This window comes from Manis pentadactyla, chromosome 1 (genome assembly GCF_030020395.1).
Source record: "Manis pentadactyla isolate mManPen7 chromosome 1, mManPen7.hap1, whole genome shotgun sequence".
Lineage (NCBI taxonomy): Eukaryota > Metazoa > Chordata > Mammalia > Pholidota > Manidae > Manis > Manis pentadactyla.
Genome location: NC_080019.1, coordinates 236,271,631 through 236,294,639, shown reverse-complemented (window position 1 = coordinate 236,294,639; position 23,009 = coordinate 236,271,631). Strand labels below are relative to the sequence as shown.

At 62.3% G+C, this 23,009-nt stretch overlaps 3 protein-coding genes across 10 annotated transcripts; all 3 read right to left on the bottom strand.

Annotated features, from left to right (window-relative positions):
- Window positions 1–1,733: 1,733 nt before the first annotated feature.
- On the bottom strand, window positions 1,734–9,011 carry LOC118908330 (cytochrome b-c1 complex subunit 1, mitochondrial). 4 transcript variants are annotated; one of them, XM_057487980.1, is made up of 13 exons: window positions 8,565–9,006; window positions 8,219–8,359; window positions 6,720–6,806; window positions 5,705–5,834; window positions 5,299–5,497; window positions 5,090–5,169; window positions 3,840–3,958; window positions 3,494–3,637; window positions 3,214–3,374; window positions 3,029–3,114; window positions 2,699–2,787; window positions 2,358–2,433; window positions 1,734–1,915 (listed from the first exon to the last, which is right to left on the bottom strand). In XM_057487980.1, exons 1-13 carry the CDS (start codon window positions 8,631–8,633, stop codon window positions 1,851–1,853), a joined length of 1,446 nt encoding a protein of 481 aa, XP_057343963.1. In that variant the 5' UTR covers window positions 8,634–9,006; the 3' UTR covers window positions 1,734–1,850. The 4 variants fall into 4 exon arrangements, with proteins under 4 accessions (XP_057343963.1, XP_036733470.1, XP_057343970.1 ...); XM_036877575.2 differs by having other exon boundaries at window positions 3,840–3,955; window positions 8,565–9,003; XM_057487987.1 differs by lacking the exon at window positions 3,494–3,637 and having other exon boundaries at window positions 8,565–9,011.
- A 4,134-nt stretch (window positions 9,012–13,145) lies between these two features.
- Window positions 13,146–15,265, bottom strand: TMEM89 (transmembrane protein 89). Its single transcript, XM_036877577.2, has 2 exons — window positions 13,913–15,265; window positions 13,146–13,793 (listed from the first exon to the last, which is right to left on the bottom strand). The coding sequence occupies exons 1-2, from the start codon at window positions 14,198–14,200 to the stop codon at window positions 13,605–13,607; spliced, it is 477 nt and encodes a 158-aa protein (XP_036733472.1). The 5' UTR covers window positions 14,201–15,265; the 3' UTR covers window positions 13,146–13,604.
- A 134-nt stretch (window positions 15,266–15,399) lies between these two features.
- SLC26A6 (solute carrier family 26 member 6) lies at window positions 15,400–22,972 on the bottom strand. Of its 5 annotated transcripts, XM_057487926.1 has the most exons (20): window positions 22,269–22,972; window positions 22,052–22,191; window positions 21,795–21,905; window positions 21,194–21,357; window positions 20,891–21,055; window positions 20,670–20,822; window positions 20,277–20,359; window positions 20,052–20,199; window positions 19,687–19,800; window positions 19,524–19,601; window positions 19,145–19,240; window positions 18,952–19,058; window positions 18,747–18,816; window positions 17,885–17,977; window positions 17,699–17,794; window positions 17,291–17,380; window positions 16,475–16,651; window positions 16,207–16,261; window positions 15,804–15,940; window positions 15,400–15,561 (listed from the first exon to the last, which is right to left on the bottom strand). In XM_057487926.1, exons 1-20 carry the CDS (start codon window positions 22,385–22,387, stop codon window positions 15,415–15,417), a joined length of 2,343 nt encoding a protein of 780 aa, XP_057343909.1. In that variant the 5' UTR covers window positions 22,388–22,972; the 3' UTR covers window positions 15,400–15,414. The 5 variants fall into 5 exon arrangements, with proteins under 5 accessions (XP_057343909.1, XP_057343904.1, XP_057343919.1 ...); XM_057487921.1 differs by having other exon boundaries at window positions 17,699–17,977; XM_057487936.1 differs by lacking the exon at window positions 21,194–21,357 and having other exon boundaries at window positions 20,670–20,818.
- Window positions 22,973–23,009: the final 37 nt, after the last annotated feature.

Sequence of the window (23,009 nt, the reverse complement as noted above, 5' to 3'; positions counted from 1 at the left end):
CTCCAGGAAGGAAAGGCTGCCTGCTGTCAGGGGTCAAAGGGGGCGGCCAAGGCTGCTGAGAGGCGGAGCAAGGCTGGGATGGGCCGTGTGGGGCTCCAGGGGGCTCCCGGGCAGGTGTGTGACCCTCGGAGCCCTCCGGTTCTGACCCCAGCAGGCACATGCTGGGCACAGCCCCAGGCCAGCTCTCCCATCAGGGTAGCAGGGCGAGCGCAGCCCTTCACCCACTCCCCTGCCCGTTTCCTTGCCTTGGCTTCAGTCACTTTCTGCCAGGTGGCACCGTATCTGTCCCCAATGGAGGCGTCTTTTCAGGATTCCAGGCCTACGCAGCCCTCTGCCCTGGACATATCCAGGCCCACCGTGACTACAGCCCAGGCCCGGCAGGTCATCCTCTGCCCTCCCAGTGCCCTGGCAGCTTAATCCAGCTCCTCCTGTGACCTCTGCCCCGCCCTAGGGCAGCTCCTCAGGTCACCACAGGACCTGCCCATTGGGGCTGCACCTCAGGCTGGCCAGTCACTCCCCAAGCCGCCAGAGGGGAGATTAGTTCCCTGGGGCCACATCACGCCCAGGGCAGGCCAGCTAAGTCCTGCACACCTGGAGCCTCCAAGGGGACAGACTGGGGCTCAGGAATCGGACCCCAGCGGCCGCGAGCCTACTCAGGGCGACAGACTCGGGGCTCGCCACCCCTGCTGTGCCACACGCCACTGAAAACACCCAGGGGCCTGTCAGTCTGTGCTCTCCAGCCTGTCACAGAGGAGGCCCTGAGACCCCCGCCCTGGGCTCTAGGAGGCACCTGATAGGCATTTCCTAATCGACAACTTGTGAGCAAACAGGAGAGTGGCGGGCGGGGGAGTGGGGGCACTCTGAGGCTGTTCTGGTTACAGCAAAGCCAAGACATGGGGGCTTCCAAATAGCCCCCAACCCAGGACCCCACTCCCACTTGCCCGCAGCCCCGAGGACAGCCAGGCCCTCCCTTGTCTGTCTCCAGCCTGGGTTCCCAAGGAGCCTGATAGCTGGTGGGGGTGCGTAGGGAGATGGGCCCACCTGCCCAGGGACCAAGGCCCCCAGGTGGCAGGGCCCCCGACAGCGGAAAGCTCCACCAGGTCCTAGCTGCCTCGGCTACACAGGGAGGGGCCTGTGGGCCTGCAGCTCAGGACTCGCCTGGGACAGACCTGGCTGGGGGAGGGGCTCAGGCCCCACTGAGCTCAGGGATATTCTGGGAGCCTGAGTCAGCGGCAAATTGAGGCAAAGGATTCTTGCCCTGCCTGTCCAGGCAGCAGCTAGAAACCAGTGGAAACACTGCGCCCCAGGCCATCCTCCCGGATGGAGCCAATGAAGAAGGCATCCTTGGGGAAGCCCTTGGTCCCTCCTGGTCCAAGCAGGTACCACGGGTCTGCAGAGGCAGCACACAGGGCCCAGGGCAGGGGGCTCCCACCTGAGCCAAGCCACTACCCAGGCTAGGGCCCTTCCCACGACAAAGGCTGGGCCTGTAGCTCCCGGGGACTCCCACACCCCACTCCTGGGAGATAGGCTAGGGGCATGTGGCTAAGTGGAAACATCTGGCTGCAGCTCCCGCAGGCTCACAAGCTTCCGGCCCCTGGGCCATGGCCCCATTTGCCCCTGGCTGAAGACACAGTCGCTTGTGGGAAGGTGGAGAGGTCCAGGGGACACAGTACTTGCCTCCCCCTCCCCGTGGCCCAGGGAACCCCACGGCAACGCCAAGAGGACCACGCAGCTCTGGACACACACAGCTTTACTGGTGGGGCCATGCGGCATGTGTCTGAAGTGCCAGGTGGTGTGACTGGGGACCCAGAGCCTGGCCCGCCCTCCTGAGGCCGGCACAGCCTTCCTGCCTAAAAGCGCAGCCAGAACATGCCACTGCGGATCCGGTTGTAGTCAGGGAGCTGCTCGATGGGGCCTGTGGGGAATGGGCAGGGCATCAGGGTGGGGCTCCTGGCCTGCACAGGAACACCTGGCCCTGTGCCCCACCCGATCGGGAGCTGCCCAGAGCAGCACAAGGCGAGCTTTGAGCCAAGAGGGAAGAGAACGTTGCTCGGGGCCCCAAGCCTGTCCCTTCACGCTCTGGCTGCCGGGGCCCCACCCCATCCATGGGGGGGGGGGTGTCCGTTACCTGGCGGGCGGGGGCCACTGATGGAGGAACCTTGGCAAGCAGGCAGGGAACTGCTGGGACAGGTTTTCTGAGCAAGAGCTCCCTGGCAGCCTGGCCATTAGGCAGAGCCTCTCGGGGGCCTCATCTGCTGCTCCAGTGCAGGCCGGGGTGTGGGCAAGCAGAGGCAGAGGGGAGGCCACGAGAACGGCCGTGGGACAAGGACAAAGAGCAGGCCTTGTAGGCCACTCACCCAACCCAGCCACTGCGGGACACTGGTCGTAGAAGTACTTGGAGCAGACCTCACGCACCGTGCGGGCATCCACCTCCTGTGGAGTGAGGCACAGAGATGCTGGCTGGCAGGAGCGGGGGCCGCTGTGGCCAGGAGACCGTACCCAGCCACCCCCAGGCCCCCAGGCACTGCCCTTCCCCCAAAGGGCAACCGTTGGGATCTCCCCCCATCGGGGGCTCCCATGGGGCAGCAGCCCGTGGCCGGCAGTGCCTCTGCCCGCCCCTATCACGGCTCCCTGCTGGAGACGCCCGCAGGAGCCTGCCAGGTTGGGACTTGAGAACCCCTCCCAGGGCCTGTGTTACCGCGATCCGGCTTTCCCACTCAGCCAGGGGGATGTGGCGGCCATAGGTCAGGAGACTCTGCCCGATGTCCTCGCACACAGGAGTGGTACCTGCCGGGGCCGGGGAGACTGACAGGTCACACCCGACCTCCAGCTCTGGGCTGGCCCACGGACAGTGGTGTGACAGCGGATCACAACCCTCACTTCTACAACCACCTGCACTGAACAATGACTGACCCGACCCCCCACCCCTGCACCTGAGGCTCTAAGCCCTGAGGGTGGGGAGGCAAACAGCAGGACCTTCAAAGTCAGGGGTGGTGGCCACGTGCCACCCCTGGGCTGCAGGACTCACCGTCCAGATGAGACACCAAGGCGTTTCTGAGGATGTTCTTGCCCCGGCCCACCTCGCTCTCCGTGGCACTGGTGCAGAGGCGCATCCTAGGGCGGCAGGTGGCTGCTCACTCTGCAGCGCGTGCTGCTTGGCCTCCCCAACCTGCCCACAGGCCCTGACCTCCCCCAGCAGCGGGGGATGCTCACCACTGGCCTTGCAGGAGGAACATCATGTCGTCGATGCTCATGCGGTCGCAGACAAAGTGCGCACCCAGCAGCCCTGTCTCCGCATAGCAGATGTTGAAGGTCTGGAAGCTCTGACACAGCTTATTGGTCACAGCGGCTGAAGCCAGCGGGCTGGACAGGTGCTGCCGGGCAGGGGTGGTCAGCACCCGCGGCCCACACCCGGACCCCACAGGGCAGAAGCCACAGTCCCAGCACCCTCTCTTCCTTCAAGGCAGGGTCCCTGCCCGCCCCTGGCACGCACCATGCCGCCCCCGTAAGTGCAGTCATAGTGGCCGATGATGGCATTGGCTACTTGGAGGGCCACGTTGTCCGGACTGGCCCAGCCAGGCCCCTCCACTGCAATAGCCACATGGGCCAAAGGCAGGGCGTCGTCGCGGTGACGGATCTGGAACAGTATACGGCAAGGCTGAGGGGTACCAGAGAGCATAGGCCACCGGCAAGGGCACCAAGTGTGGCTGGGTGCAGGCATGCATGTGTGAACATGTGCTTGTGAGCGGAGCCATGGGACCCCTGCCCTGCTCAAAGCACCTCTGCAGTCATGCAAGGTCCCCCAGAGGCCCTGGCTGAGAGCCCCACCAGGTGCCCACCTCACTGCCAGTGAAGCGGCACGGAGCCAGGGTGGGCACGGCGTCCTCCGTGTAGGCCTCAGAGAGACTGCTGAAGTGCTTCTGGGCGAGGTCCAGCAGCTGCCGGTGCTCCACCCCTGCTGAGACACACAGCAGCCTCACTAGCCTGCCAGGGTGCGAGGCACGGGGAGGGGGAACCATGCACAGGTGGAGGACCCCGTGCGCCATCTTGGTGGAGAGGGCAGAAGACGTGACACCAGGGCAGGAGAGGCGGACAGTCTTGCACAGACTGACTCTGTTTGTGGGCAGGGCTGGCCCCTCAGGGTCAAGTTGCTCCCACCACAGCCCTGGGGACACACCAGCAGCTGAGCTTATAAACAGACTCCCTCCCATGTGACAGATTCTCGCCCACACCGAGGACAAGACAGGATCCCTGGGCAAAGGCCACCTGCCCTGCCTCGTCTGTGCAGCCCTTCCTTGAGCAGACCCTGGCTGCTGTCCTGGGGTGGGGGATGGAGGGACTGGCAGGTGACAGGGCACAAAAACATGTCACATTAGGGACCGGGCCCTCAGGATCCTGCTGGCCTCGCCTCGGGACAGGGACTCGGCTGCCTTCCCCGAGGACATCCCGCCAGGTGCCTCTCTCCTTCCCCAAGCTCAGACCCTGCTGGGCTCAGTGAGGCCCAACACGTCAGCAGCTCGAATCGCTCTGGGTTCACTGGCCCAAAACCACAGTGGGCTCTTCCCGCTGGTCTCCTGCACCCACCCAGGCCCTTGACCCCGCGCTCCGCCCTCCATGTCCACACCCACACATTCCCACCAGCAAAGCCAACCCACTTCTCTCCCCTGCTCCTTCTGCCTCTCCCCACGCCCATGTCCCAGCCCCCAACAGCAGCAGAGCAGAGCAAGCCTTAACACACATATGGGGCCATGACCCCACTCCCCACCTTATCAGCCACCACCATTCAAACAACACATGCTTCAAAGGCACCCTCACCTCCATGAGCCCCGTCACCATCCCCTGCTCATGTGCCCCTGTCAAGGTGCGCCCCAGTCTGTTATCCAACGGGCATCAGCACACACCCAGTGACCAGGCGACAGGGACCAAGCCTGGAGGCACCCGTCTCCCACCAGCCTGCAAACTGGGTCTTCTCAGACCAGATGGGGCTGAGAAACGCCTCTCATCTGGGGGACCAGTACCCCACCACCATCCTGTGGTGGGACAGGGCCCACCCACCCACCACTGCCGGGCTTCAGGAGCTGCCACTCACCTCCAGCTGCTGCCAGCACCATGCGGGGGGCCTTGTAATGCCTGCCAAGGTACTCCGTCAGGTCGGCCCGAGACAGCTTCCTGCGAGACATTCAACCAGAGAGGCTCGGGTCACCCGAGGCAGAGCCCAGCCGGCACGGGCAGGCAACTCTACAACCATCTCGCCAAGGGCGGCTGAACAGTTCCTACCCCAGGCCCAGCGATGCTCACCTGGCGTTCTCGCTGGGCCCCTCCACGGCCTGGGCGAGAGGCGTGCCCTGGAAGGCTGTGGCATGCAGGTAGTCAAAGACCACGTCCCGCAGGGATGCGTCATTCTCCTGCAGCTCCCGCAGGATCACGTCACGCTCCTTCTCGATCTGAGAGTCTTCCAGGCTGCAGTTCTGCACAATGTCAGCCAGGAGCTCCACAGCTGCGTGCAGGAAAGACAGTGCTGGCGCCAGGTGGGCCCTGGACAGCAGGAGCAGTGCCAAGGCCCCAGGCTTGGGGGCCCTGGCTGCCTTGTGCAAGGTGACACACTCTGAGGGTAACCGTACCCTTTGGCCCGGCAACAGGCTCCTGGGAGCCTGTCCTCCGCACCCCTGCAGTCCCACCCCAACCCCTGCCCATTCCAGGTTACCTTTTGGCAGGTCCTTGGAGAGCACCTTAATGTAATAAGCAGTGTGCTCCCGGGTGCTATAGGCGTTAAGATGGGCCCCCATGCTCTCCACCTCCTTCTCCAAGGCACTGCCTGGCCGATTCTTTGTTCCCTGCAACCAGACACCAATGGGACACTCAGAAGCCACGCAGAACCCCAGGACCTCCATCCTCAGATGCTACAGTCCCCGTGGGACCACAGGTACGCAGGCTCCTCCCTCAGTGAAGACCCTGGGGACGCAGGGCCCAGGCGTGCTCACTAAGCACTAAGCAGGCCTTGGGCTGAGTGAGCCACAGCAGCAGGGGCCCATGGGAAGGACACGGCCGGGGGCCAGGGACGGTGCTGCCTGAAACCCAAGGCTCCAAGACAGCCAACCACTGGTGACCGTCCCAGACAGTCATGGGCATACACAGCCCACTCCACCCCGCGCCACTCCTGCAAGCACACACACGTGACACGCAACTGGCTGGGCTACCTGTTCCACGCCACACCTCTGCCCATCCCATGTTGCCCTCTCCATTTTTTTCATTCACTTGAACAAAGTCTCTACTTAGTGCCAACATGGGCCAGCTACATGGTGACCTTCCCCACCCTCCAGCAAGCTCAGTCCTCACCCCTGCAAGTAAGAGATGCCCCGTATCCCACCAGAGCAGAGTATTCCCCTCGAACGCACGCCTGCCCCAGTCTGTGGGTTTGTTACAAGGCACGTGTGCATCTATGTGTGTCCCACAATTCCAAATGCACATGCACACAACACAGGCCTGGCCACTCTGGAAGGTGGGCTTCCTGTGGCCCCCTGGGGTTTTCTTGCCTCTGGGGACCTTGTGCAGGGACCCAAGATAGGTGAGCACTCAAGAGAGGCCAAGTCTGCATGGCTCCTTACAGAACAACCGGAGATCAACCCCCAGTTGAAGCCCCAAATTGAGAAGGTGGACTTTACTGACCTGCACCCTCAGGAGGGACAACAGGCAGCCCCAAGCCCGGGGAGACACCTCACCTTGAAAGCCAGGTGCTCCACAAAGTAGCCTGCCCCATTGTTCTTCTCAGTCTCGTAACGGCTGCCAACATCAATCCACACCCCAACCTGGACAAGAAGCCACAGGTAGCAAAGCGTCCGGCCACACTCGTACCCCACCCTGGGGGACGCAGAGCAAGCCCCAGGCAAGGGGTCCCATCCCAGGGCTGGGGAGAGTGGTCTTGGCAGGCGCAGCTGCACGGCCTCTGCTTCCTGCCCGGCTGCCAGGCCTCCCAGGCGTCCCTACCTGTGGTACTCACTGGGACCCATCAGCCAGCGAATCCTAAATGCACTCTCACTTTCTAATCCTTAGGTTTTTCTTTTTGTCCTAGACAAGCAACACACTGTTTGCAAATGACTTTGCTACTTTCTAAAAATGATATCTGCTTTTGTTCTGATGGTTTGTCCCTTCACCACTAAGGGAGACTATTTATTGGTTTAGACACTGAACATTTTATCATATTAGGGAAAGCAGCCTTCATTCACACTTAATGTTTGGTCAGACCCCAGGAGAGAATCATAATTTTAATAGCCTCCTTGTGTGCCGTGAAACACACACACCACTCACCCCACATGGTCCTGGAGATTTGGTCTTTTAATTTACTATTTGTTCACAGCTGACTCAAAATTTTCCCATCTAATATTCTAAGATGTTGCTGTACATATAACATAAATTCTTATACAAACACCTAACCCACAGCTAACATCTTAGAAAGCAAGCTTCATTTTACAATCCCTGATATCCTTTGATTGTAACTGAGAGCATTCTTCGTCTGGGAGTACAGCACAGCAGTGCCGGGTTTCCAGAGCGTCTGGGAGCCCGTGACGTACAGCATTCTCTATGAAGCTCAGCAGGCTTCGGGTTGGTTTATACAGGTGCCACGCACACGTAATAAGCAGACTGCCTATCACCTTTAGAGCTGTGCAGTAACAATTCATATCACAGGACCTTGCTTGTCCCAGAAAACTGATAGAACTTACCAACAAAACTACTTGGCCCTGGGTGTTTAGGTGGGGAGGAGAGACAGGATTATATACCAGAGTATCTCCTCACTTATTCATTCATCTAGCCAAAATTTCTACCTTTGAGTCGATTTTGAGTTGTTTTTTGGAAAATCATTCCTTTTAATGGAATCTTCAAACGCATTTCTTCTGCAAGCGCACACCTGGTCTAGCAGGCAGATTATGACTTTAGGCCAAGCGTCTGGCAATCAATGCCCCTGAACCCCATTTTCCTCACTGAAAAACGGAGACAGGATCACTTCTCTCAAATGGGCCGCTTAAGGAAAAGCTGGAAAAGACCCTGGCAGCCATCCTATGCCAAATGCGTGCCAGCTGTGCTGAGAACTGCCCCACAAGTCCAGGAGTGGTCGGGGTCGGACCGGAGGGCAATTCTTTGGGAGTGAGCAGGGCCGACCCGAATCCCAGAGACCTCGGGCCCAAGGTCACAACCGAGCCGCGGGGGGCGGCGCCCCACTCACCGTGCAGGTGGGCTGCGAGGTCCACCCGGAGGCCACCCGCAGCCCATTGTCCAGCAGGCTGACCTGCGTCTCCGGCACGCCCTGCAGAGCCTGGGCGAAGGTGGCGGCGCCACGCGAGGCGGACGACCTCAGCAGGACGGACTGCGGAGGGGCGGCCGACACTGAGCCCGGGCTGGGGGTCGCTCCGCAGCCCGCGCCCCAGGCGGCCGCCGCCCCCCGGCCCAGGGCCGTGACCTTCGCGGGCCCTGACCCCGCGCCCGCCCGCCCACATCCCCGTTGCCGGCGCCTCCAGCCCCCCGCCCCGCCCCCTCCAGCCCCCCGTGTCCCCTCCCCGTCCCCTCCTCACCGAGCGGCGGGCGCGCAGCAGCACTCGCGCCCCGGCGCCCGCCGCCCGGCAAACTGCGGAGGTCGCCATCTTGCCGCTGCAGTCGGCGCTAGGCCGCGCCGCGCATGCGGACAGTGGACGCGGCGGCGACTGAGGAGCAGGCGCAGTGCCGCAGACCTGGCGCTCGCCCGCCCCCTGGCGGAGGCGGTCTTGTTCGCTCGCGGGCCCGGCGTCCACCGCGCGTCCACCGCCCGGCCCCGGCGCACCCTGGGACACCTGGCGGCGCACGCGCGGTGGGAGCCGGGCCGCGAGGCGCTTCCGAGGAGGCCGGAGGGGTTAACGGTGTATCGCCAAGAAAGAGGAACCGCTTAGAGACGGTTTGTGAGACTGGCCTCCTCGACAGGAAAACGCCCACCCGCAACTCAGGCCGCGCCCCGAGCTGGAGTCCGCGCGGGGGCAGAGCCCAGGCCCAGGCTCAGGCCGTCGCCTACGCAGCGCGCCGCCGCCCAAACCACTTCCGCCCGCGCGGCCTCTGCGGTGCGGGCGTCGCGCGCTGTGTGCGTCATCTTCCCAGAAGTCAGTCACGGTTAGAGCCTTCTTTTATCAGAATCACACAGGGAATGCTCAAGGGTGTGTTTGTTGGTACTTTGTGGGCTGAAAAACGACGAGAAAGAGAACCTTCTAGCTAGCCCATCTTGCCACTTTGAAAACTTTGGTCTTTGGAAGTTTCGTATTTCCCGGAAGATCGGGCAGATGGGGCGCAGAGGGCCCGTGTGTCCCCGGCGCGGACACCCACGTCCTGCGCTAGCGGCGCGTTCATGCCGGCGCGCGGCACTCCCGGGGATGGCCTGGGGACGCTGGCCCACCACCTTCGGGGCCGCGGGCTTCCTGAGCAAAGCAGCCTTTCCTTTCCACCAGCACCCGTCCCTCCAGTTTCGGTCTTTCCAGCTGACGAGCAGCTGAACTTGGGTTGGCCAGCTAAGGCCCACGCGACATGTAGTTGTGTCCTTACCTGGGACACAAGCCCCCTCGGCGCCCCCTCTGGCAGCAAGCCCACTGCCTGTGGTTCCTCTCCCCCCATTCTCCCCCAAACCCCTCCACCCCTCCTAAGCCACACCTGTCCAGGTAACCAGTGAGCTCCACATTGCTAAACCCAGTGGCCTCCTTTTGCTCGGCCAGTTGCTGCATCCCCGGACCACGCTCCTCTCCACCGCTAGGCTCCCATGCGGTCCTCTTCCAGTCCTGCCTCCCTGGACACTGCTTCTCAGTTCCTCTGCCGGCTCCACCTCACCCCCCAGCACTGACGCAGGGAGAGGGCCTGGCACTTCTTCCCTTCCAGGTCAAGACTCCCGTCTGGCTGTCATCCAGCCTCATGGCCTCAGCATCCACATACAATGGCTCCTACCCGCCCCCTCGCCTGGAGGGCTAAGGGACACCTGGATCACACACACTAAAGTGGAACCTTTCACCTTCTCTCCCAAACCTGTTCCTCCCATGATTGGCTTCATCTCAGTAATGACTCCTCCGTTAACCCAGTTGTTCAGGGTAAAAAATCTAGGTGCCATCCTGGACTTCTCTCTCAAAATCCTCAAACCCTGAATTTCTGAATCCAGCCACCTCCCCCTTCCCCACCACCACTGCTGCCCTGGGCTGCACAGGGAAGGACTGTGGGGCTACAGGAAGCATGGTGGTATAGCTGCCCGGAAAGGGTGCGGTTCAAGGGGCTGGGGAAAAGAAAATGCCACTGAAAGGTCAAGTATAAGCAGCGATTGCACTAATTTGGCAAGTCTTCCAGGACTCAAGTTGATCTTCTGGAACTTACTTGCACAGGGAGTCAGGGGAGGCCAAAAGATCCCTTTGCTCCTTAAATTGCAAATTGAATTTTGCAGCAGTGTTTCTTGACCAGGCCCTCTTTCTCTGTGAGACTCCCGCAGTTCTCAAACTTGTGGCCAGGCTGGCCGAGAGGGCTCTGACTCCCTCACCCTGCTCTCTGTATTTATTTAATACACTCATGGGTTTATTCTTCTAGATCGTTGCCTTTTTATGCTCTTTTTTAATGTTTTCAAACTGGGCTGACATATAAATAACATTTAGCATCTTAACCATTATTAAGTGTACACTTCAGTGGCATTACTTACACTCAAAATTGTTGTGCAGTCATCACTATTTCCAGAATTTTTTCATCATCCCGAACAGAAACAGTGTACCTATTAAGCAACAGCTTGCCATTTCCACCCTTCTCCAGCCCCTGATAACCTAGATTCTATGCTGTCTCTGTGAACTTGTCTTTTCTAGGTACCTCAATAAGTGGGATCAAAAAAGATTTCTTGTTAAAGACAAGACAACAGGCACAAACTCTATGTTGCTTATCTTAAGTCCCATGTCACCAAACTAAAACAACTCAACTGCAATTTCAACTCCCCAAATGGAATCTTAAACCTGTCAGTCTGGAGTCTCCCGTCGGCACCGGTCAGGTGATCTGCCCGATAGACTTGCTGTCCACTAAAGCAAAGTGACATTGCAATAACCCACCCATTTTTCTGCCAGTGTAACTTCCTTGTCCTGCTCCTCTCTCTTCTGCCTGTGAAAGTATTTCACTTGTTCAGCTCCTTGGAGTGCCTTTCTATCTGCTAGGTTGGATGGTGATTGAGTAGTTTTACTTACACTCTTCACATCTTTAATATGCCTGTTTATGTCTTTGTCCTTTCGTGTTTCACTTATTGCATGTAGCATAACGTCATTTGCCCACCCCCCTAGGGATACTTGGGCTGTTCCCCTCTCACCTATTGTTAATAGCACTGCAAAGCAAGTAACTGTTTGAGATCCTGCTTTCCACTCTTTTCAGATCTAACTAGGTGTGGAACTGCTGCGTCCTATGGTCATTCTATGTCCAGCCTTTTGAGGAGCCACCAAACTATTTTCCAAAGTGGCAGCACCATTTTACATTCCCTCTGGCAGGGCATGAGCCTTCCAATTTCTTGACATCCTGTTTTCTTGCTGGCTGTCACCTGAGGGTCATTCCTGGTTTCTGGAGGTCACCTGAAGTTCTTGGGTCTTTAGATAGTGGAGGATCCCTTCCACCATCGTCAAGACCAGAAGCAGAAGATCAGGCACCTCTCACACTGCATTTGATCTACTCTTCTGTCCTCTGTGTCTACTTTTAAGGGCTCATGCCCTTGCACTGAGCCCACCAAAACAATCCAGGATGACCACCCTATCTTAAGGCCTTTAACCTTAATTCCACTTGCAAGCTTCTTTTCTGCCACATACTCTAGCATAGGACAGCTGAAGGGGCTGCTCTTGTGTGCACCATGCCCTCCCTGGAAGCCGCCAACCCCTGCCCATCCCAGCCTGCTTCCTCCAGCTGCCCAAGGGTCCTTTCCCCCAAAACCATGACCACCTCCTAGTTCCTAGAACAGGTCAAGGTCTGTTCCCCATCAGGCCCTGGCATGCGGTTGTCCTAACTGAGCAGCGTCCTCCCCTGGTCAGTGCACTCAGTCCCTGGCCCCAGCCTGCCTGGGCCAGCATGCCTCTCTACAGAGTAATTGCCTTTTAGGGCTGTTTCCACCATTTGTGAGTGCTTGAGGGAGGGGCCACTTCTGTTCTGCTTACCTGTGGATCCTGGAGTCCACAATACCATAGCAGACAGGTGCTCACTGAACACTGTGGATCGTAGCCGGGGCCCTAACCGGCCAGTGAGACTCCCTTTGCTTCTGGGCCTCAGGAGAGCTTGTGTCCATCGGGTCAAGTATTTTGGAACACTTGCAAAATGTAGGTAGTAATGAGCATGTCTGTCCTCTTCCAGATCCCACTCTATCCCATTTCCCCTCGTGCAGGGGATGTCAGAGAGGCTGAGGCATTTGGCGTCCAGTCAAGAGGGGAGTGGGCTGGAGAGGGTGCCAGGTAGGGTTCTCTAAGAAACAGGCTCCAATGGGGAGTTCAGGGTGCTCACCAGGGAGTCCTTTAGGGTGGACCTCGGAGGGAGGGAGGGATGGGGTGGGCCAAGGAAGCAAATTAGCCTTGAGCAGCTCTGCAGCTCAGGGGGCCCATCTGCCTTCTGAAGAGGGCCCGGGCAGCACGTCTCCAAGTCCACTGTAGGGACACACGGGTTCTGGGGCTAAAGGGACATATTTATGTGGTGTGTTCCACTTCTATTGCATTTAAAACCTGCCCCACAGTGCCCAGTGCTAGAAAAATTGTGGGGAAAACCAGTTTTGAAATGTGTGGACCTGTTCCTCTTGGAAAACCCTTCTGAATCATAAAGCTCCATACAAAAGAAAGTTTATGGCAATTTCCCATATCTGAAAACCATTCAGACCACTTACGGGACACTATCAAACCGATCAGGAGAAAAAGATTTTCTGAACTATCAATAATTAAAACAAATTTCAATCAAACATGTTAGAAGGAAGACTGAATTATCTTTCCACTCTCTGTATGAAGGGTATTTCTCCCCAGATTGCAAACTCCTCGTCTTGTGCTGAGGCCATCAGAGAGCAACCAGAAAATGGAGGGGGAGGCATTACAGAAACGCATCAGGAAGCACCAGAAATGTGTCATTGTTCTGGATTCTGCGGCACAGTGACCCAGTTCGTAACATTATCATTTGTAATCTCTCATGATTTCTTTTCTCATTATTCGAATTCACTTTTCTATTTTTGAATTCATAATGTTATACTTTTTATAAAACAGAGATTATAGAAATGCACGTCTCAGCACCCACTCAAGCTGGACCAGCTACAGCAGAAGGGAGGTGGGGAAGGGGTGAAGGCCCTTTTTCTCCTTGGGGAACCCAACCTGGACCACCCACGTGTGCCCTGAGGGTCCATCTCCTCCCACGACACTGGGGGCCCTGAGGAGCCCCAGGGTGGCAGCTGTATTTGTGGGCGGGAACTTGGGGAGGAGGGGTCAGTTGGTGGGGGCCGCGGAGCAGCCTGAGCCAGCTTGTGGCCTGGGCGCGAGGCCTCACCAGGCCTGCTGGCTCTAAAAGCAGAGAAGGCCCAGCGCCTCAGGCCGTCCCCACCCCGACTGGCCACCAGGCAGAGAGAGGCGTTGGTCGGGTCACCCGCTCTGGGCAGGAGTCCCCTTTATTTGGGGCCTCTGCTGGCTGGCTTGATGCCACAGGTGGCCCTCAATTTGGAGCAGGAGGGCATCCAGCATATGAAGGGCCCTGCAGAGTACGGCGCGGTCGGAACAGATCGGGGTTCGCCGTTTCCAAGGTCCAGTGGGGTCCGCGGTCACCGAAGGACGCTGAAGATCGGACCAAGAGCGGGAGTGAGAGGTGTGGTGAGGGGCGGCACAGGGTAGGGGGGCAGCGGGGTGGAGGGAGGGGGCGCTGGGCGGTGGGGTGGGGACGGGAGCCTGCTCACCTCAGCCTTGGCCGCAGCCCGCAAGCACCTCTGCAGGACCCACCCGATCGCCAGCACCAGGGCGGCCACGAGGGTGGCCAGAGCCACAGGGTAGATGTAGTTCACCCCCAGGCCCACCCAGTGGCTGAGGCAGCCCAGGCTGCCCCTGCAACCCTCCGGGATCTCTGGCTGGCACCCCCAGGGCTGTAAGTCCAGCCCCACCTGGTACCACAGGGGCCGAGCCCAGGGGTGGGAGGGGGTGGGCATGGCCAGCAGCAGGTAGAGCAGGAAGGGCGGTGTGAGCAGCATGGCCGCAGTCAGTCTGGAACCCGGGCGCCTGGCAACGGGCAAACACCCCTCCCCCGGGGCGGCCTGGCTCCAGGAAGCGGGCTCCAGTGGGCCACAGCCTTCCCTGAGGAGCTGGGCAGCTGGCCCGGCGCTGGAGGGGCTCTGGATCACGTCCCCTACATTCTCCCTGCCCAACACCTGTGCCCATGGCCCCTAATGTGCTCTCCAGCAGAGCAGTTCGCTGGTCCCCTACGCCCAGCCTACCCCACAGCTCAAAATGTGGGGGCCCTACTCCTAACCCAAAGGCCCACCCGGCCTGTGAGGCCCTGGCCCCTCCCACAGGCCCCCTGCAATCCCTGGGGCCTTGGCACTCCTGGCGATGCTCGCAGGGCTGGATGGTCAGCTCCCTAGCCCCCTGCCCTTGGGGCCGCCACCAGCAGCTGCCACTGAGTGCAGGGGTGACACACGCTGCATCACAGGAACCCAGCTTCCTGGGCTCAGTCCGGGGTGGAGGGCAGGCAACCTGCGAACACAGGGCAGGGCACCGATGCGAGCCACGGCCACAGCGGGTTAGCTTCTGTCCACTCCCTCAGCACAGCGCCCAGCGCCTGCTCGGGGACGGGCCTGTGTGCTCTAAGCAGGTGACACGCACCACTGCGGGCATCTGGCGGCTCTTACTCATTTAATGCCCACTGGGCAACCCGTGGGAGGGGAACTACCGCCATTCCTGCCGCTGACGGGGAGACCCTGACGCTGGCCCCGACCTTAATCACTGAGGCTCGGCTGGCCCCTTGGGGGCCACACGGCCATTGTCGGCATTTTACAGCCAAGTCAGCAAATGCATCTTGGCTACCAGAGACCTGCAAAGCCCGGGTGACCTAGCCAAGTGCCAGGTATTTCCTGAGGAGATGAGTGCAGCACATTCTTACAGCCAAATGCAGCCGGGAACACCCATGGACCCTTGTACGGCCCCAGCTGGTTGCCTGCATCCTCCAGGGTGCACCCTCCCAAGCACCCAGCACACGGGCACCGAGGGCTGTGTGTGGCTGGGGGAGCTTGGACTGGGGTGCACCCTGGGCCCCCAGCTCCCCCTCCTGCTGCGCCCTCCCCTTGCCCCACCTGCCCCCCGGCTTCAGACTCCAGTCCTTACTTTGGGACATACGGGTCAGGGGCCAGGGCTGGACCACCCCCACAGCCCTGACCAAGGCTCCCCCACAGCAGAGCAGAGCCTGGTGTTAAGTGAGAAAGTCTTTATTCCTGAAGCTGGAATGCCGCCTCCCCCACCTGCCGGCGCCCCGTCCTGGACCCAGGGCACTGAGCTCGGAGTCCAGGTCCTCCGTCCCTCGTGCCGTGTGTGTGCGAGGCAGACTCCTGGGGTACACCTGTGTGCAGGCCAGGGTGGGCAGGGTGGCACTATGGTCAGAGTTTGGTGACCTGGGTGGGCACAGGAGAGGAGGCTCCTGACGGTTTCCAAAGGACACATGCCACCCCCCCGCCAGGTCCGCAGCCCCCGTCCCCAAGCACAGCTTCATGTAAAGGCAGGGGGTTCAAGGGGGCAGACATCCAGGATGGAGGACCTTGTGGAGCTGGGGACAGAAGGAGCTCAGCCCAGAGGACAGCTCACCATGACAGGGCTGGTGGGGCCGGACCCGGGATGCTGGACAGCAAAGGTGACCGCGTCGTGGACAGAGGCAAACAGGTGCTGTTTGCTGATGGATGCATCGAAGAAGCGCCCAGCCTCGAGCTGGGCAACCACTGGGGCTGCGGGCAAGGTCTCCCCTGATGCTTAGGACCACCAGGAACCCATCCCGTCACCAGCAGCATGCCTGGCCCGCGTCACCTCATCTCACCCTCACCCCGACCTTGGCTAGGCTAAACCCCCAGTCACTTCTGACCGTTGGGCCCCGGCTCCCAGGACACCTCTGACCTCCGGTTTCAGAGAAAGTTTTTTCCTCGTTTTCCAGGCAGACTCCTCGGCGGGGAGACCCACCACTTCCCCAACCATGCCCAGTCCCCACCCCACGCACTGTGGCAGGCAGCCATGTAGACCTCCACCTCGATCTCCCGGAAGTCTCGGAAAATCTAAGGCAGAAAAGGGGTTCAGACCCAGAGAGAGGCTCAGGGGCCCTGAAGGGCATTCAGGCAGGTGGGGCTGGGCGGAGGGCACTTTGGGGGGAGCTCAGAGGGTTCAGGGGTCAGAGGCCAGGAGGGCTGCTGGAGCCGCTATGGCATCGGGGTGCGGCCCAAGGAGCCTGTCCTTCCCAGGGCCCTTCTTCGGGCTGCCCCTGCCCTTACGTTCTTCAGGCTCTTGAGACACACGGTGTCCACGAATGAGAGGGTGCTCAGGTCAAGGACAAGGCTGTGGAAGTCCGGCTGAGGCAGGCCCAGGGCCTTGAGGGTGGGTGTGCCTGGGGCCTGGGCAGCGCCTTGCCCACTGGCTGCCATCTCCTCCGGCTCATTCCCTGTGCTCACCTGCTGGGGCACCAGGTGCAGGTGAGGGGCAACGCAGGGCACACTCACAGACACCGAGGGACACACAGGGTCGGATGTGGGGTTGTGTACGGAAACACCCACACAAAGGGCCTGCAGGGGACACGCAGGAGGGGACTCTCAGACGCACAGGGCACACACACAGATGTGCGGGTACTGCTGAGACTTCCCGGACCCTGCTTTGCAAGGACACTTAGGAGAGGTACTGATAGGTACTGATAGGCCAGGTGAGTGGGAGGCCCCAGGACAGAACAGAGGTCACACGTGCGCGCACGCACAGATGCCTGGGCCCGCCTGGGCCTCGAGCTGGGCTTGGCACCCTCACCGACTCCGCTTTTTCCCACACACCCAAGACGTCCCTCCACCTGGGGGCATAGACTGGGGTCCAGTAGGTTCTACAAATTCTAGGTTTTGCGCCCAGGCCTCGGACAAGCAGGAGAGCGAGCCAACGGGCAGAATGCCGTGGCGCGTCCCTAGGGCCCCCAGAGCCTCTGATTCGCCACCCACATCCCTGCCACCGGCACAGCCTTGAACCCACAGCTGCCAGCCCGTGGCTTTCCTGAGGGCCGTAGTGGGCGCCCCTCCCTGCAGCTCGCGGCCGCCCTCTCCCACCAGCCTTGCCTCGGCCTTGCAGTCCTCGCAGCCACTCTCGGCGTCTCTGATGCTGGTGTGGACGTTGTTGGCGGCAGATGTGTCCTCGCAGGCGGCGGCCTGGGCCAGGAGAGGGACAGTAAAGAGCTCTCCCAGCTGCCACGTGGTGGCACGGCAGACAGGCCTGGCGTCCCCTTCTGGCTGTGGGCAGGTAGCTGGGCCAAGAACTGAGGCTGGGGCCCCAGGGCGGCCAGGCTGGAGGTGTGGGGTCTTGAGAGCTCCAGGCGCAGCCATAAATGGGAGAGTCCCCTCACTGGCCCACAGGCAGGAGATCAAAGCTCCGGGGGGTGGGCAGCCCGACCTGCCAGGGGCCTCGAGGGGGGTCCCTGGGGCATGGGGGGAGGAGGGCGGGGCGAGGCACACTGGCCCGGGGCCTGCCTGTTCCTGGAGGGTCCCCTTGTGCCGCCCAGACCCCAGGGCCCTCTGGAGCAGCAGCTTCTTCCGGGAGATGAGGCGATCGACGTCCACGCCACACTGCAGGCAAAGGGCAGGCGGGAGGGCATGGGCTCTGTGGGGTGGGGGGCCCTCGGACACGCACCCCCTCACCAGGGGCCCCGGCCTCACCCTCTGCTTCAGCGCGTCACTGTAGAGCTCAGCGTTGGCGAAATACACGGTGGCCGAGGAGCGGAAGACCTTCACGCCCGGGACCTCCGTGGCCTGGGGGGCCGGGTTCAGGGGCTGAGCCTGCCCTCTCCTGGCTGCCTCTCGCTCTCGGCCTCCGACCCCCACCCTGTGCCTGGACCAGCCCCTGCGCCCCAGCTGAGCAGGCCTGGGGCTGGCCTGCCTTCCTGACGCCTCGTCCTGCACCTGCCCCACCGAGGCCAGGCTTCAGGGGCCCTGAGGCCTCCTCTGGGTCTCCAGTCCGGCCCTGTGGCCTCTTTCTGCTCCTGGACACAGAGACCCTCCTTGGCTGCGTCCCAGCTCCCAGCCCGGCCGGGGAGGCCAGCTTTCTGCTCACATTTGGGTTGACGACAGGCCCTCCCCGTCTGCCCATCTGAGCCTGATCACACTGTGCTCAGACTTTAGGGCTCCATGTCAGGGGGGTGGGCTCACTTCATTTCAGAACCCCGGCCCTTGACATGAGGCTTCCCTGGGGGTGGACGATGGAGCGTCAGTAACCCCCCTGAGCAGACCAGGAACAGCCTGTCCCCCGCCCGGGGCCTCCAGATTCCCACCCCTTGGGCATTCCTGACCCAGGTCTGCTCTGCAGGCTGAGGCTGGTGCTCCTGCCTCCTGCAGACCCTGCCCCAGGCCCATCTCTGTCCCTTCCTAACGCCTCTTACTCTGAGTGCGGTCACAGACCCGAATTCCACCCTTGAAACCCCAGGGATCGAAGTGCCCTCAGCCCGGTGGCCTTGCCAGTGTGGGCGGGACTGACAGAGGCCCACCCCGCCCAGGCCTTCCTCCTGCCTGGCCCAGCACTCACCTCTGAATACTCTGCCACATCTCTGTAAATGTCCGTGCCTGGCACCTGCCCCAGGACAGAGTAGCGGGGCCTGCGGGGGAGGCAGTAAGCAGAGGGGGCCTGGAAACAGGGCAGTGAGGGGTACTAAGGGGCCCAAGACGGGAGAAGGCTGAGCAGCCAGTTGGGACCTCACCAGCTGAAATGGGGGACCGAAAGGGGGACTCACAGCTGCGTGCGGGCCACCACGAGCAGCAGGGAGAAGACCACCGCGACCACCAGGCCGAGGTCCAGGTTCACCAGGATGGTGGCCACAAAGGTCACTAGCCAGATGAGCTGAAAGCAGAAGGGCAGCAGCCAGAGGGTCCAGAGGGCCACGGGGGCTGGGATGCAGCTCCCTCCACCCCTGGCCCCGAGCCTACCAGGTCGGGCCGGTTTGCCTCCCAGAGGGCACGTATGTCCGTGACCTGCGTCAGCATGCCCTTCAGGTTCACGAGGATGGTGGCTGCCAAGACTGCCTGCGGGGTGGGGGCCGTCCTCAGGGCTGCCCTGACGGCCCGGCATGAGCTGGGCCGCCCCCAGGGACCCGGGCATCACCCCACACGACTGGAACCCCACCCACCCCAGACCAGCCAGCTTGGATCTGACTCAACAACCCTGACCCTTGACTCCAAAAGATCTCAGCCTTGAGAAACGGGGCAGGACCTTGTATCCCTGAGCCTCACCTGGGACCTGACTGACCGCTCTGAGTCCCAAGCACACCCTCAAGCCTGGTGGGGTGCAGTGGGCGTGGGGACCCACCTTGGGCAGGTCTTGGAAGAGCTCCCCAAGTTTGACGATGACGACGAGGATGAAGAGGGAGGACACGGCTCCGGCCACCTGAGGGCGGGGTGGGTGAGCAGGACGAGCCTGGGCTGGGCAGGGTGTGAAACAGCGCACCCCCACGCCCGCTCCTGAGGCCCACCTGGGTGCTGCCCCCAGCGCCCTCCTGGACCAGGCTTCTCGACATGGAGCAGCTCACGGGGAAGCACTGGAAGATGCCCCCGACGAGGTTACTGAGGCCGAGGGCCACCAGCTCCTGGGGAGGTTCAGGGGTGAGGGGCCCGCACTGCGGCACCCGGCCACTGTGCCCGCTCCCGGGCCCGGGCCCCCACCTCCACCCGCCTTGACGGCCCCCAGGGGCTGGCTGCTCGTCCTGCGTGCCCCGCTCCCACCGGCCCCAGCAAACCTCTCTGCTGTTTCCCTGCATCCCACTGACACTCCATCCCCTGGGGCTGGTGGTCTCCTGCATCTGGCTGCCCTGTGTGTCCCATGTCCTGTCCCCCAGACCTGGTTGCTGTCCACCCGGTAGCCATGCCTCAGGGCGAAGATCTTCCCCAGTGAGATGGCGATGGCAAACCCCACGACAGCAATGGTGAAGGCGCTTCCCACAAGCTTTGCAAAGTGCTGGGGGCTGGGGGCTGCTGGGGGTATCAGCCTGCAAGGGGCATTTGTGAGGCCAAAGGCAGGCGGTGGCCACCCAGCCCTCCCTCACCTGACAGGGGCCAGGCTCACCCTGCAGGGATGTCGCCCACAACAGCCACCCCAAATCTGTGCTTCAGGCCCACACCGTAGGAGATGCCGGTGGCCCCAATGAGCTGGGGAGAGGACAGAGTCGGGGGAAGGTGCTGATATTGTCAGCAAGGGGGACTGAGAAACCACTTTGGGGGTGGCTGGGGAGGCCTGAAGCAAACTACCCGAGGGGTGGGGGGAAGCCGGCAACAGGCTGAGACAGACCCTCCACTTTGGGCATGGTGGTGCAGTCAGTCAGGGCAGGGAGATGCCGGTGCGGGCCTTCTGCTGCGGCCCCAGCCCCAGGAACCCCCCACCACCCATGGAGCTGGCCTTTGGGTCCTGCATGCCCGCCTGGTGGGATGCGCCTCGCCTGCCCAGTGCCAGGACTCTAACCGTGAGCAGCTCCCCGGGCAGTGGCACGGGCAGGCGGTGCTGCAGCTTGTCGTTGAGCAGCTTCACCGCGGCCAGCCCCACGCCTGCCACGGCTGCAGTGACCACGTTGCCGACCACGCTCTGGGGCAGCTTCTGGCAGACCTCCAGCACTGTCTGCGGGAAGGCTGGTCACAGCCTGCCCCACAGGCTGGGCACCCCCGCCGCCTCCCTCCTTCACTCACATAGATGAGGGACAGGGGTCCGGAGCGGCTGCTCGGGTGGACACCAAATACATACTTGAGCTGGGAGATGAGGACATGCACAGAGGCGGCTGTGGTGTAGCCGCGGACCAGGGGCTCTGACAGGTAGGTCACCACAAAGCCGAAGCGGACCAGGCCCAGCCCCACCTGTGGGGTGGCCCAGGGCAGTCAGGGTGGCGGGGTCCTGGGGGGGCTGGAGCAGAGCCCAGGGCGGGAGGGAGAGGGGGATGGGGGGGCAGGCACGCAGTGGGGTGCGGTGGGGCGGGTGCCCCGACTGTTCGGCACCTGGAAGAGGCCGACCAGGACACTGAGCGTGGAGGCCACCTGCACCCGGGTGGCGTCCCTGGCTGTCTTGTTGACTGTGGCGTTCTCGGCCTGGAGGAAAGCCTCATCTGGGGCCAGGGACTCTGTCACACTGCCCACCATCACTGACATGACAGCGAAGGTGCCTGCAGGGCCAGCGGGGGCAGGTCTGAGGGGCGAGGCGCTGCCCACCCTGGAACCCTGTCCTTAAGAGAGGCCTGTAGACACCCAGGGCCAGACCACAGCCTATGAACAGATGCAGGGCTGGTGATGCCCTTGAGCATCACCGACCCTGGCCCACCTGTGTCCACATGCCCACGACCACCCTCCTGTGTAAGGTGGGGTGGCTGGTCAGGCCCCTGCCAAGTTCTGAGCCCCCCAAGATGTCTCACCTACCCACATCCTCCTGGCGCCCGGGCCTTGAGGTACCTTGAATCTGTGCCCAGGGCCAGAGGCCTGGTCCTGCCCGGGGATGAACCAGCACCGCCCTTTCCCTGAGGCCCTCTTGCCCTGCTCACCTCCCTCACCGGCTCCCATGGGGGATGTGGGCAGCCTTCTGCAAGGCCAGGCCTGCCCCACTCACCCACAGAGATGTGCCGAGAAGTGCCGAACAGGAAGTAGATAAAGACAGGGTAGAAGGAGCTGTAGAGGCCGAACACGGGGGGCAGTCCGGCCAGGAGGGCGTACGCCAGGCCTGGAGGTGGAGTGGTGGCGAGGTAGGCTTGGAGGCAGGGCCTCTGAAGGGTGAGGGAATCCCCACCCGTGACCGGGGGCCACAGTTCCTTGGGCAGGGGTCACGGCTTCAGGTCTGCGCTGGGACGGGGGCTGAGGGTGACTCACCCTGTGGCAGCTGCATAATGGCCACGCTCAGGCCAGACAACAGGTCACCCAGGAGCCAGGTATGCACGGGATACTGTGGCAGCCAGGCCAGAACTGGGAGGTGCTGGAGCAGAAGGGCTCGGGCCCGAGCGCGGGAGCACCTGGGCACACAGGGCGGGTGTTGGGGACAGGGGCCACCTGGGCCCTGCCGGTGCCCCGGCCCTGCCCTCAGCCTTACTGCAGCCGCGGGCGCCAGCGGCGGGTACCCGGCGCCAAGCCGCGGCGTCCCAGCGCCTCCAGCTGCCCCTGGCTCAGCACCGGCCGCTCCACGCAGTAGTCCCGCCTCCTCGGCTCCATCGCCCGCACTGTGGACTCGGCAGCGCCCGGGAGCCCCTCACCCGGCGCGGTGAGATCGGAGACGAGGAGGGCACCCCGGCGCACCCCGCTCACACCCCCACCTGACCTTTCTAGGCGGGTCCGGCTGGCCCCCGGGGGCCCCGCGCCCACGCTCACGCGCAGGCAGGGCAGCCCCTGAACTTTGGCTGGTAAAAGCCGCTTGCTGGCCAAAGTGCCCCCGAGCCGACTGCAGGACGGGCGCAGCCACACTCCCGGCGCTGGGCCCGCGCCCCGCCCGTGTCCGCCCCCAGCCAATCCCCGTTCAGTCTGGGCCCCGAGCCGGGCGCCCCGCGAGCCTCGTGCGGGCCGCGGGCGAGCGCGCGCAGGAAGGGCCCAGTTCCCCGGGCCGCGGCCCTCGCTCAGGGGAGAGCCGCCTCTCCGCGGGTCGGGCCTGCCCGGGGCGCCACGGGGCGGACGGGCCCAGGCCCGCGCTGGGAAAGCCGGCGCACGGCTCCAGCCGCGGGGGCGCTTCCACCCGGAGGAAAGCAGCTCCCCGCGCGGGGGGAGGCCTCCCCGGGGAGCGGCGGGTCCAGGGGCGGGGAGCTCCCGCGGGGAGGGGCTCCGGGCCGGGGGCCGGGGTGCT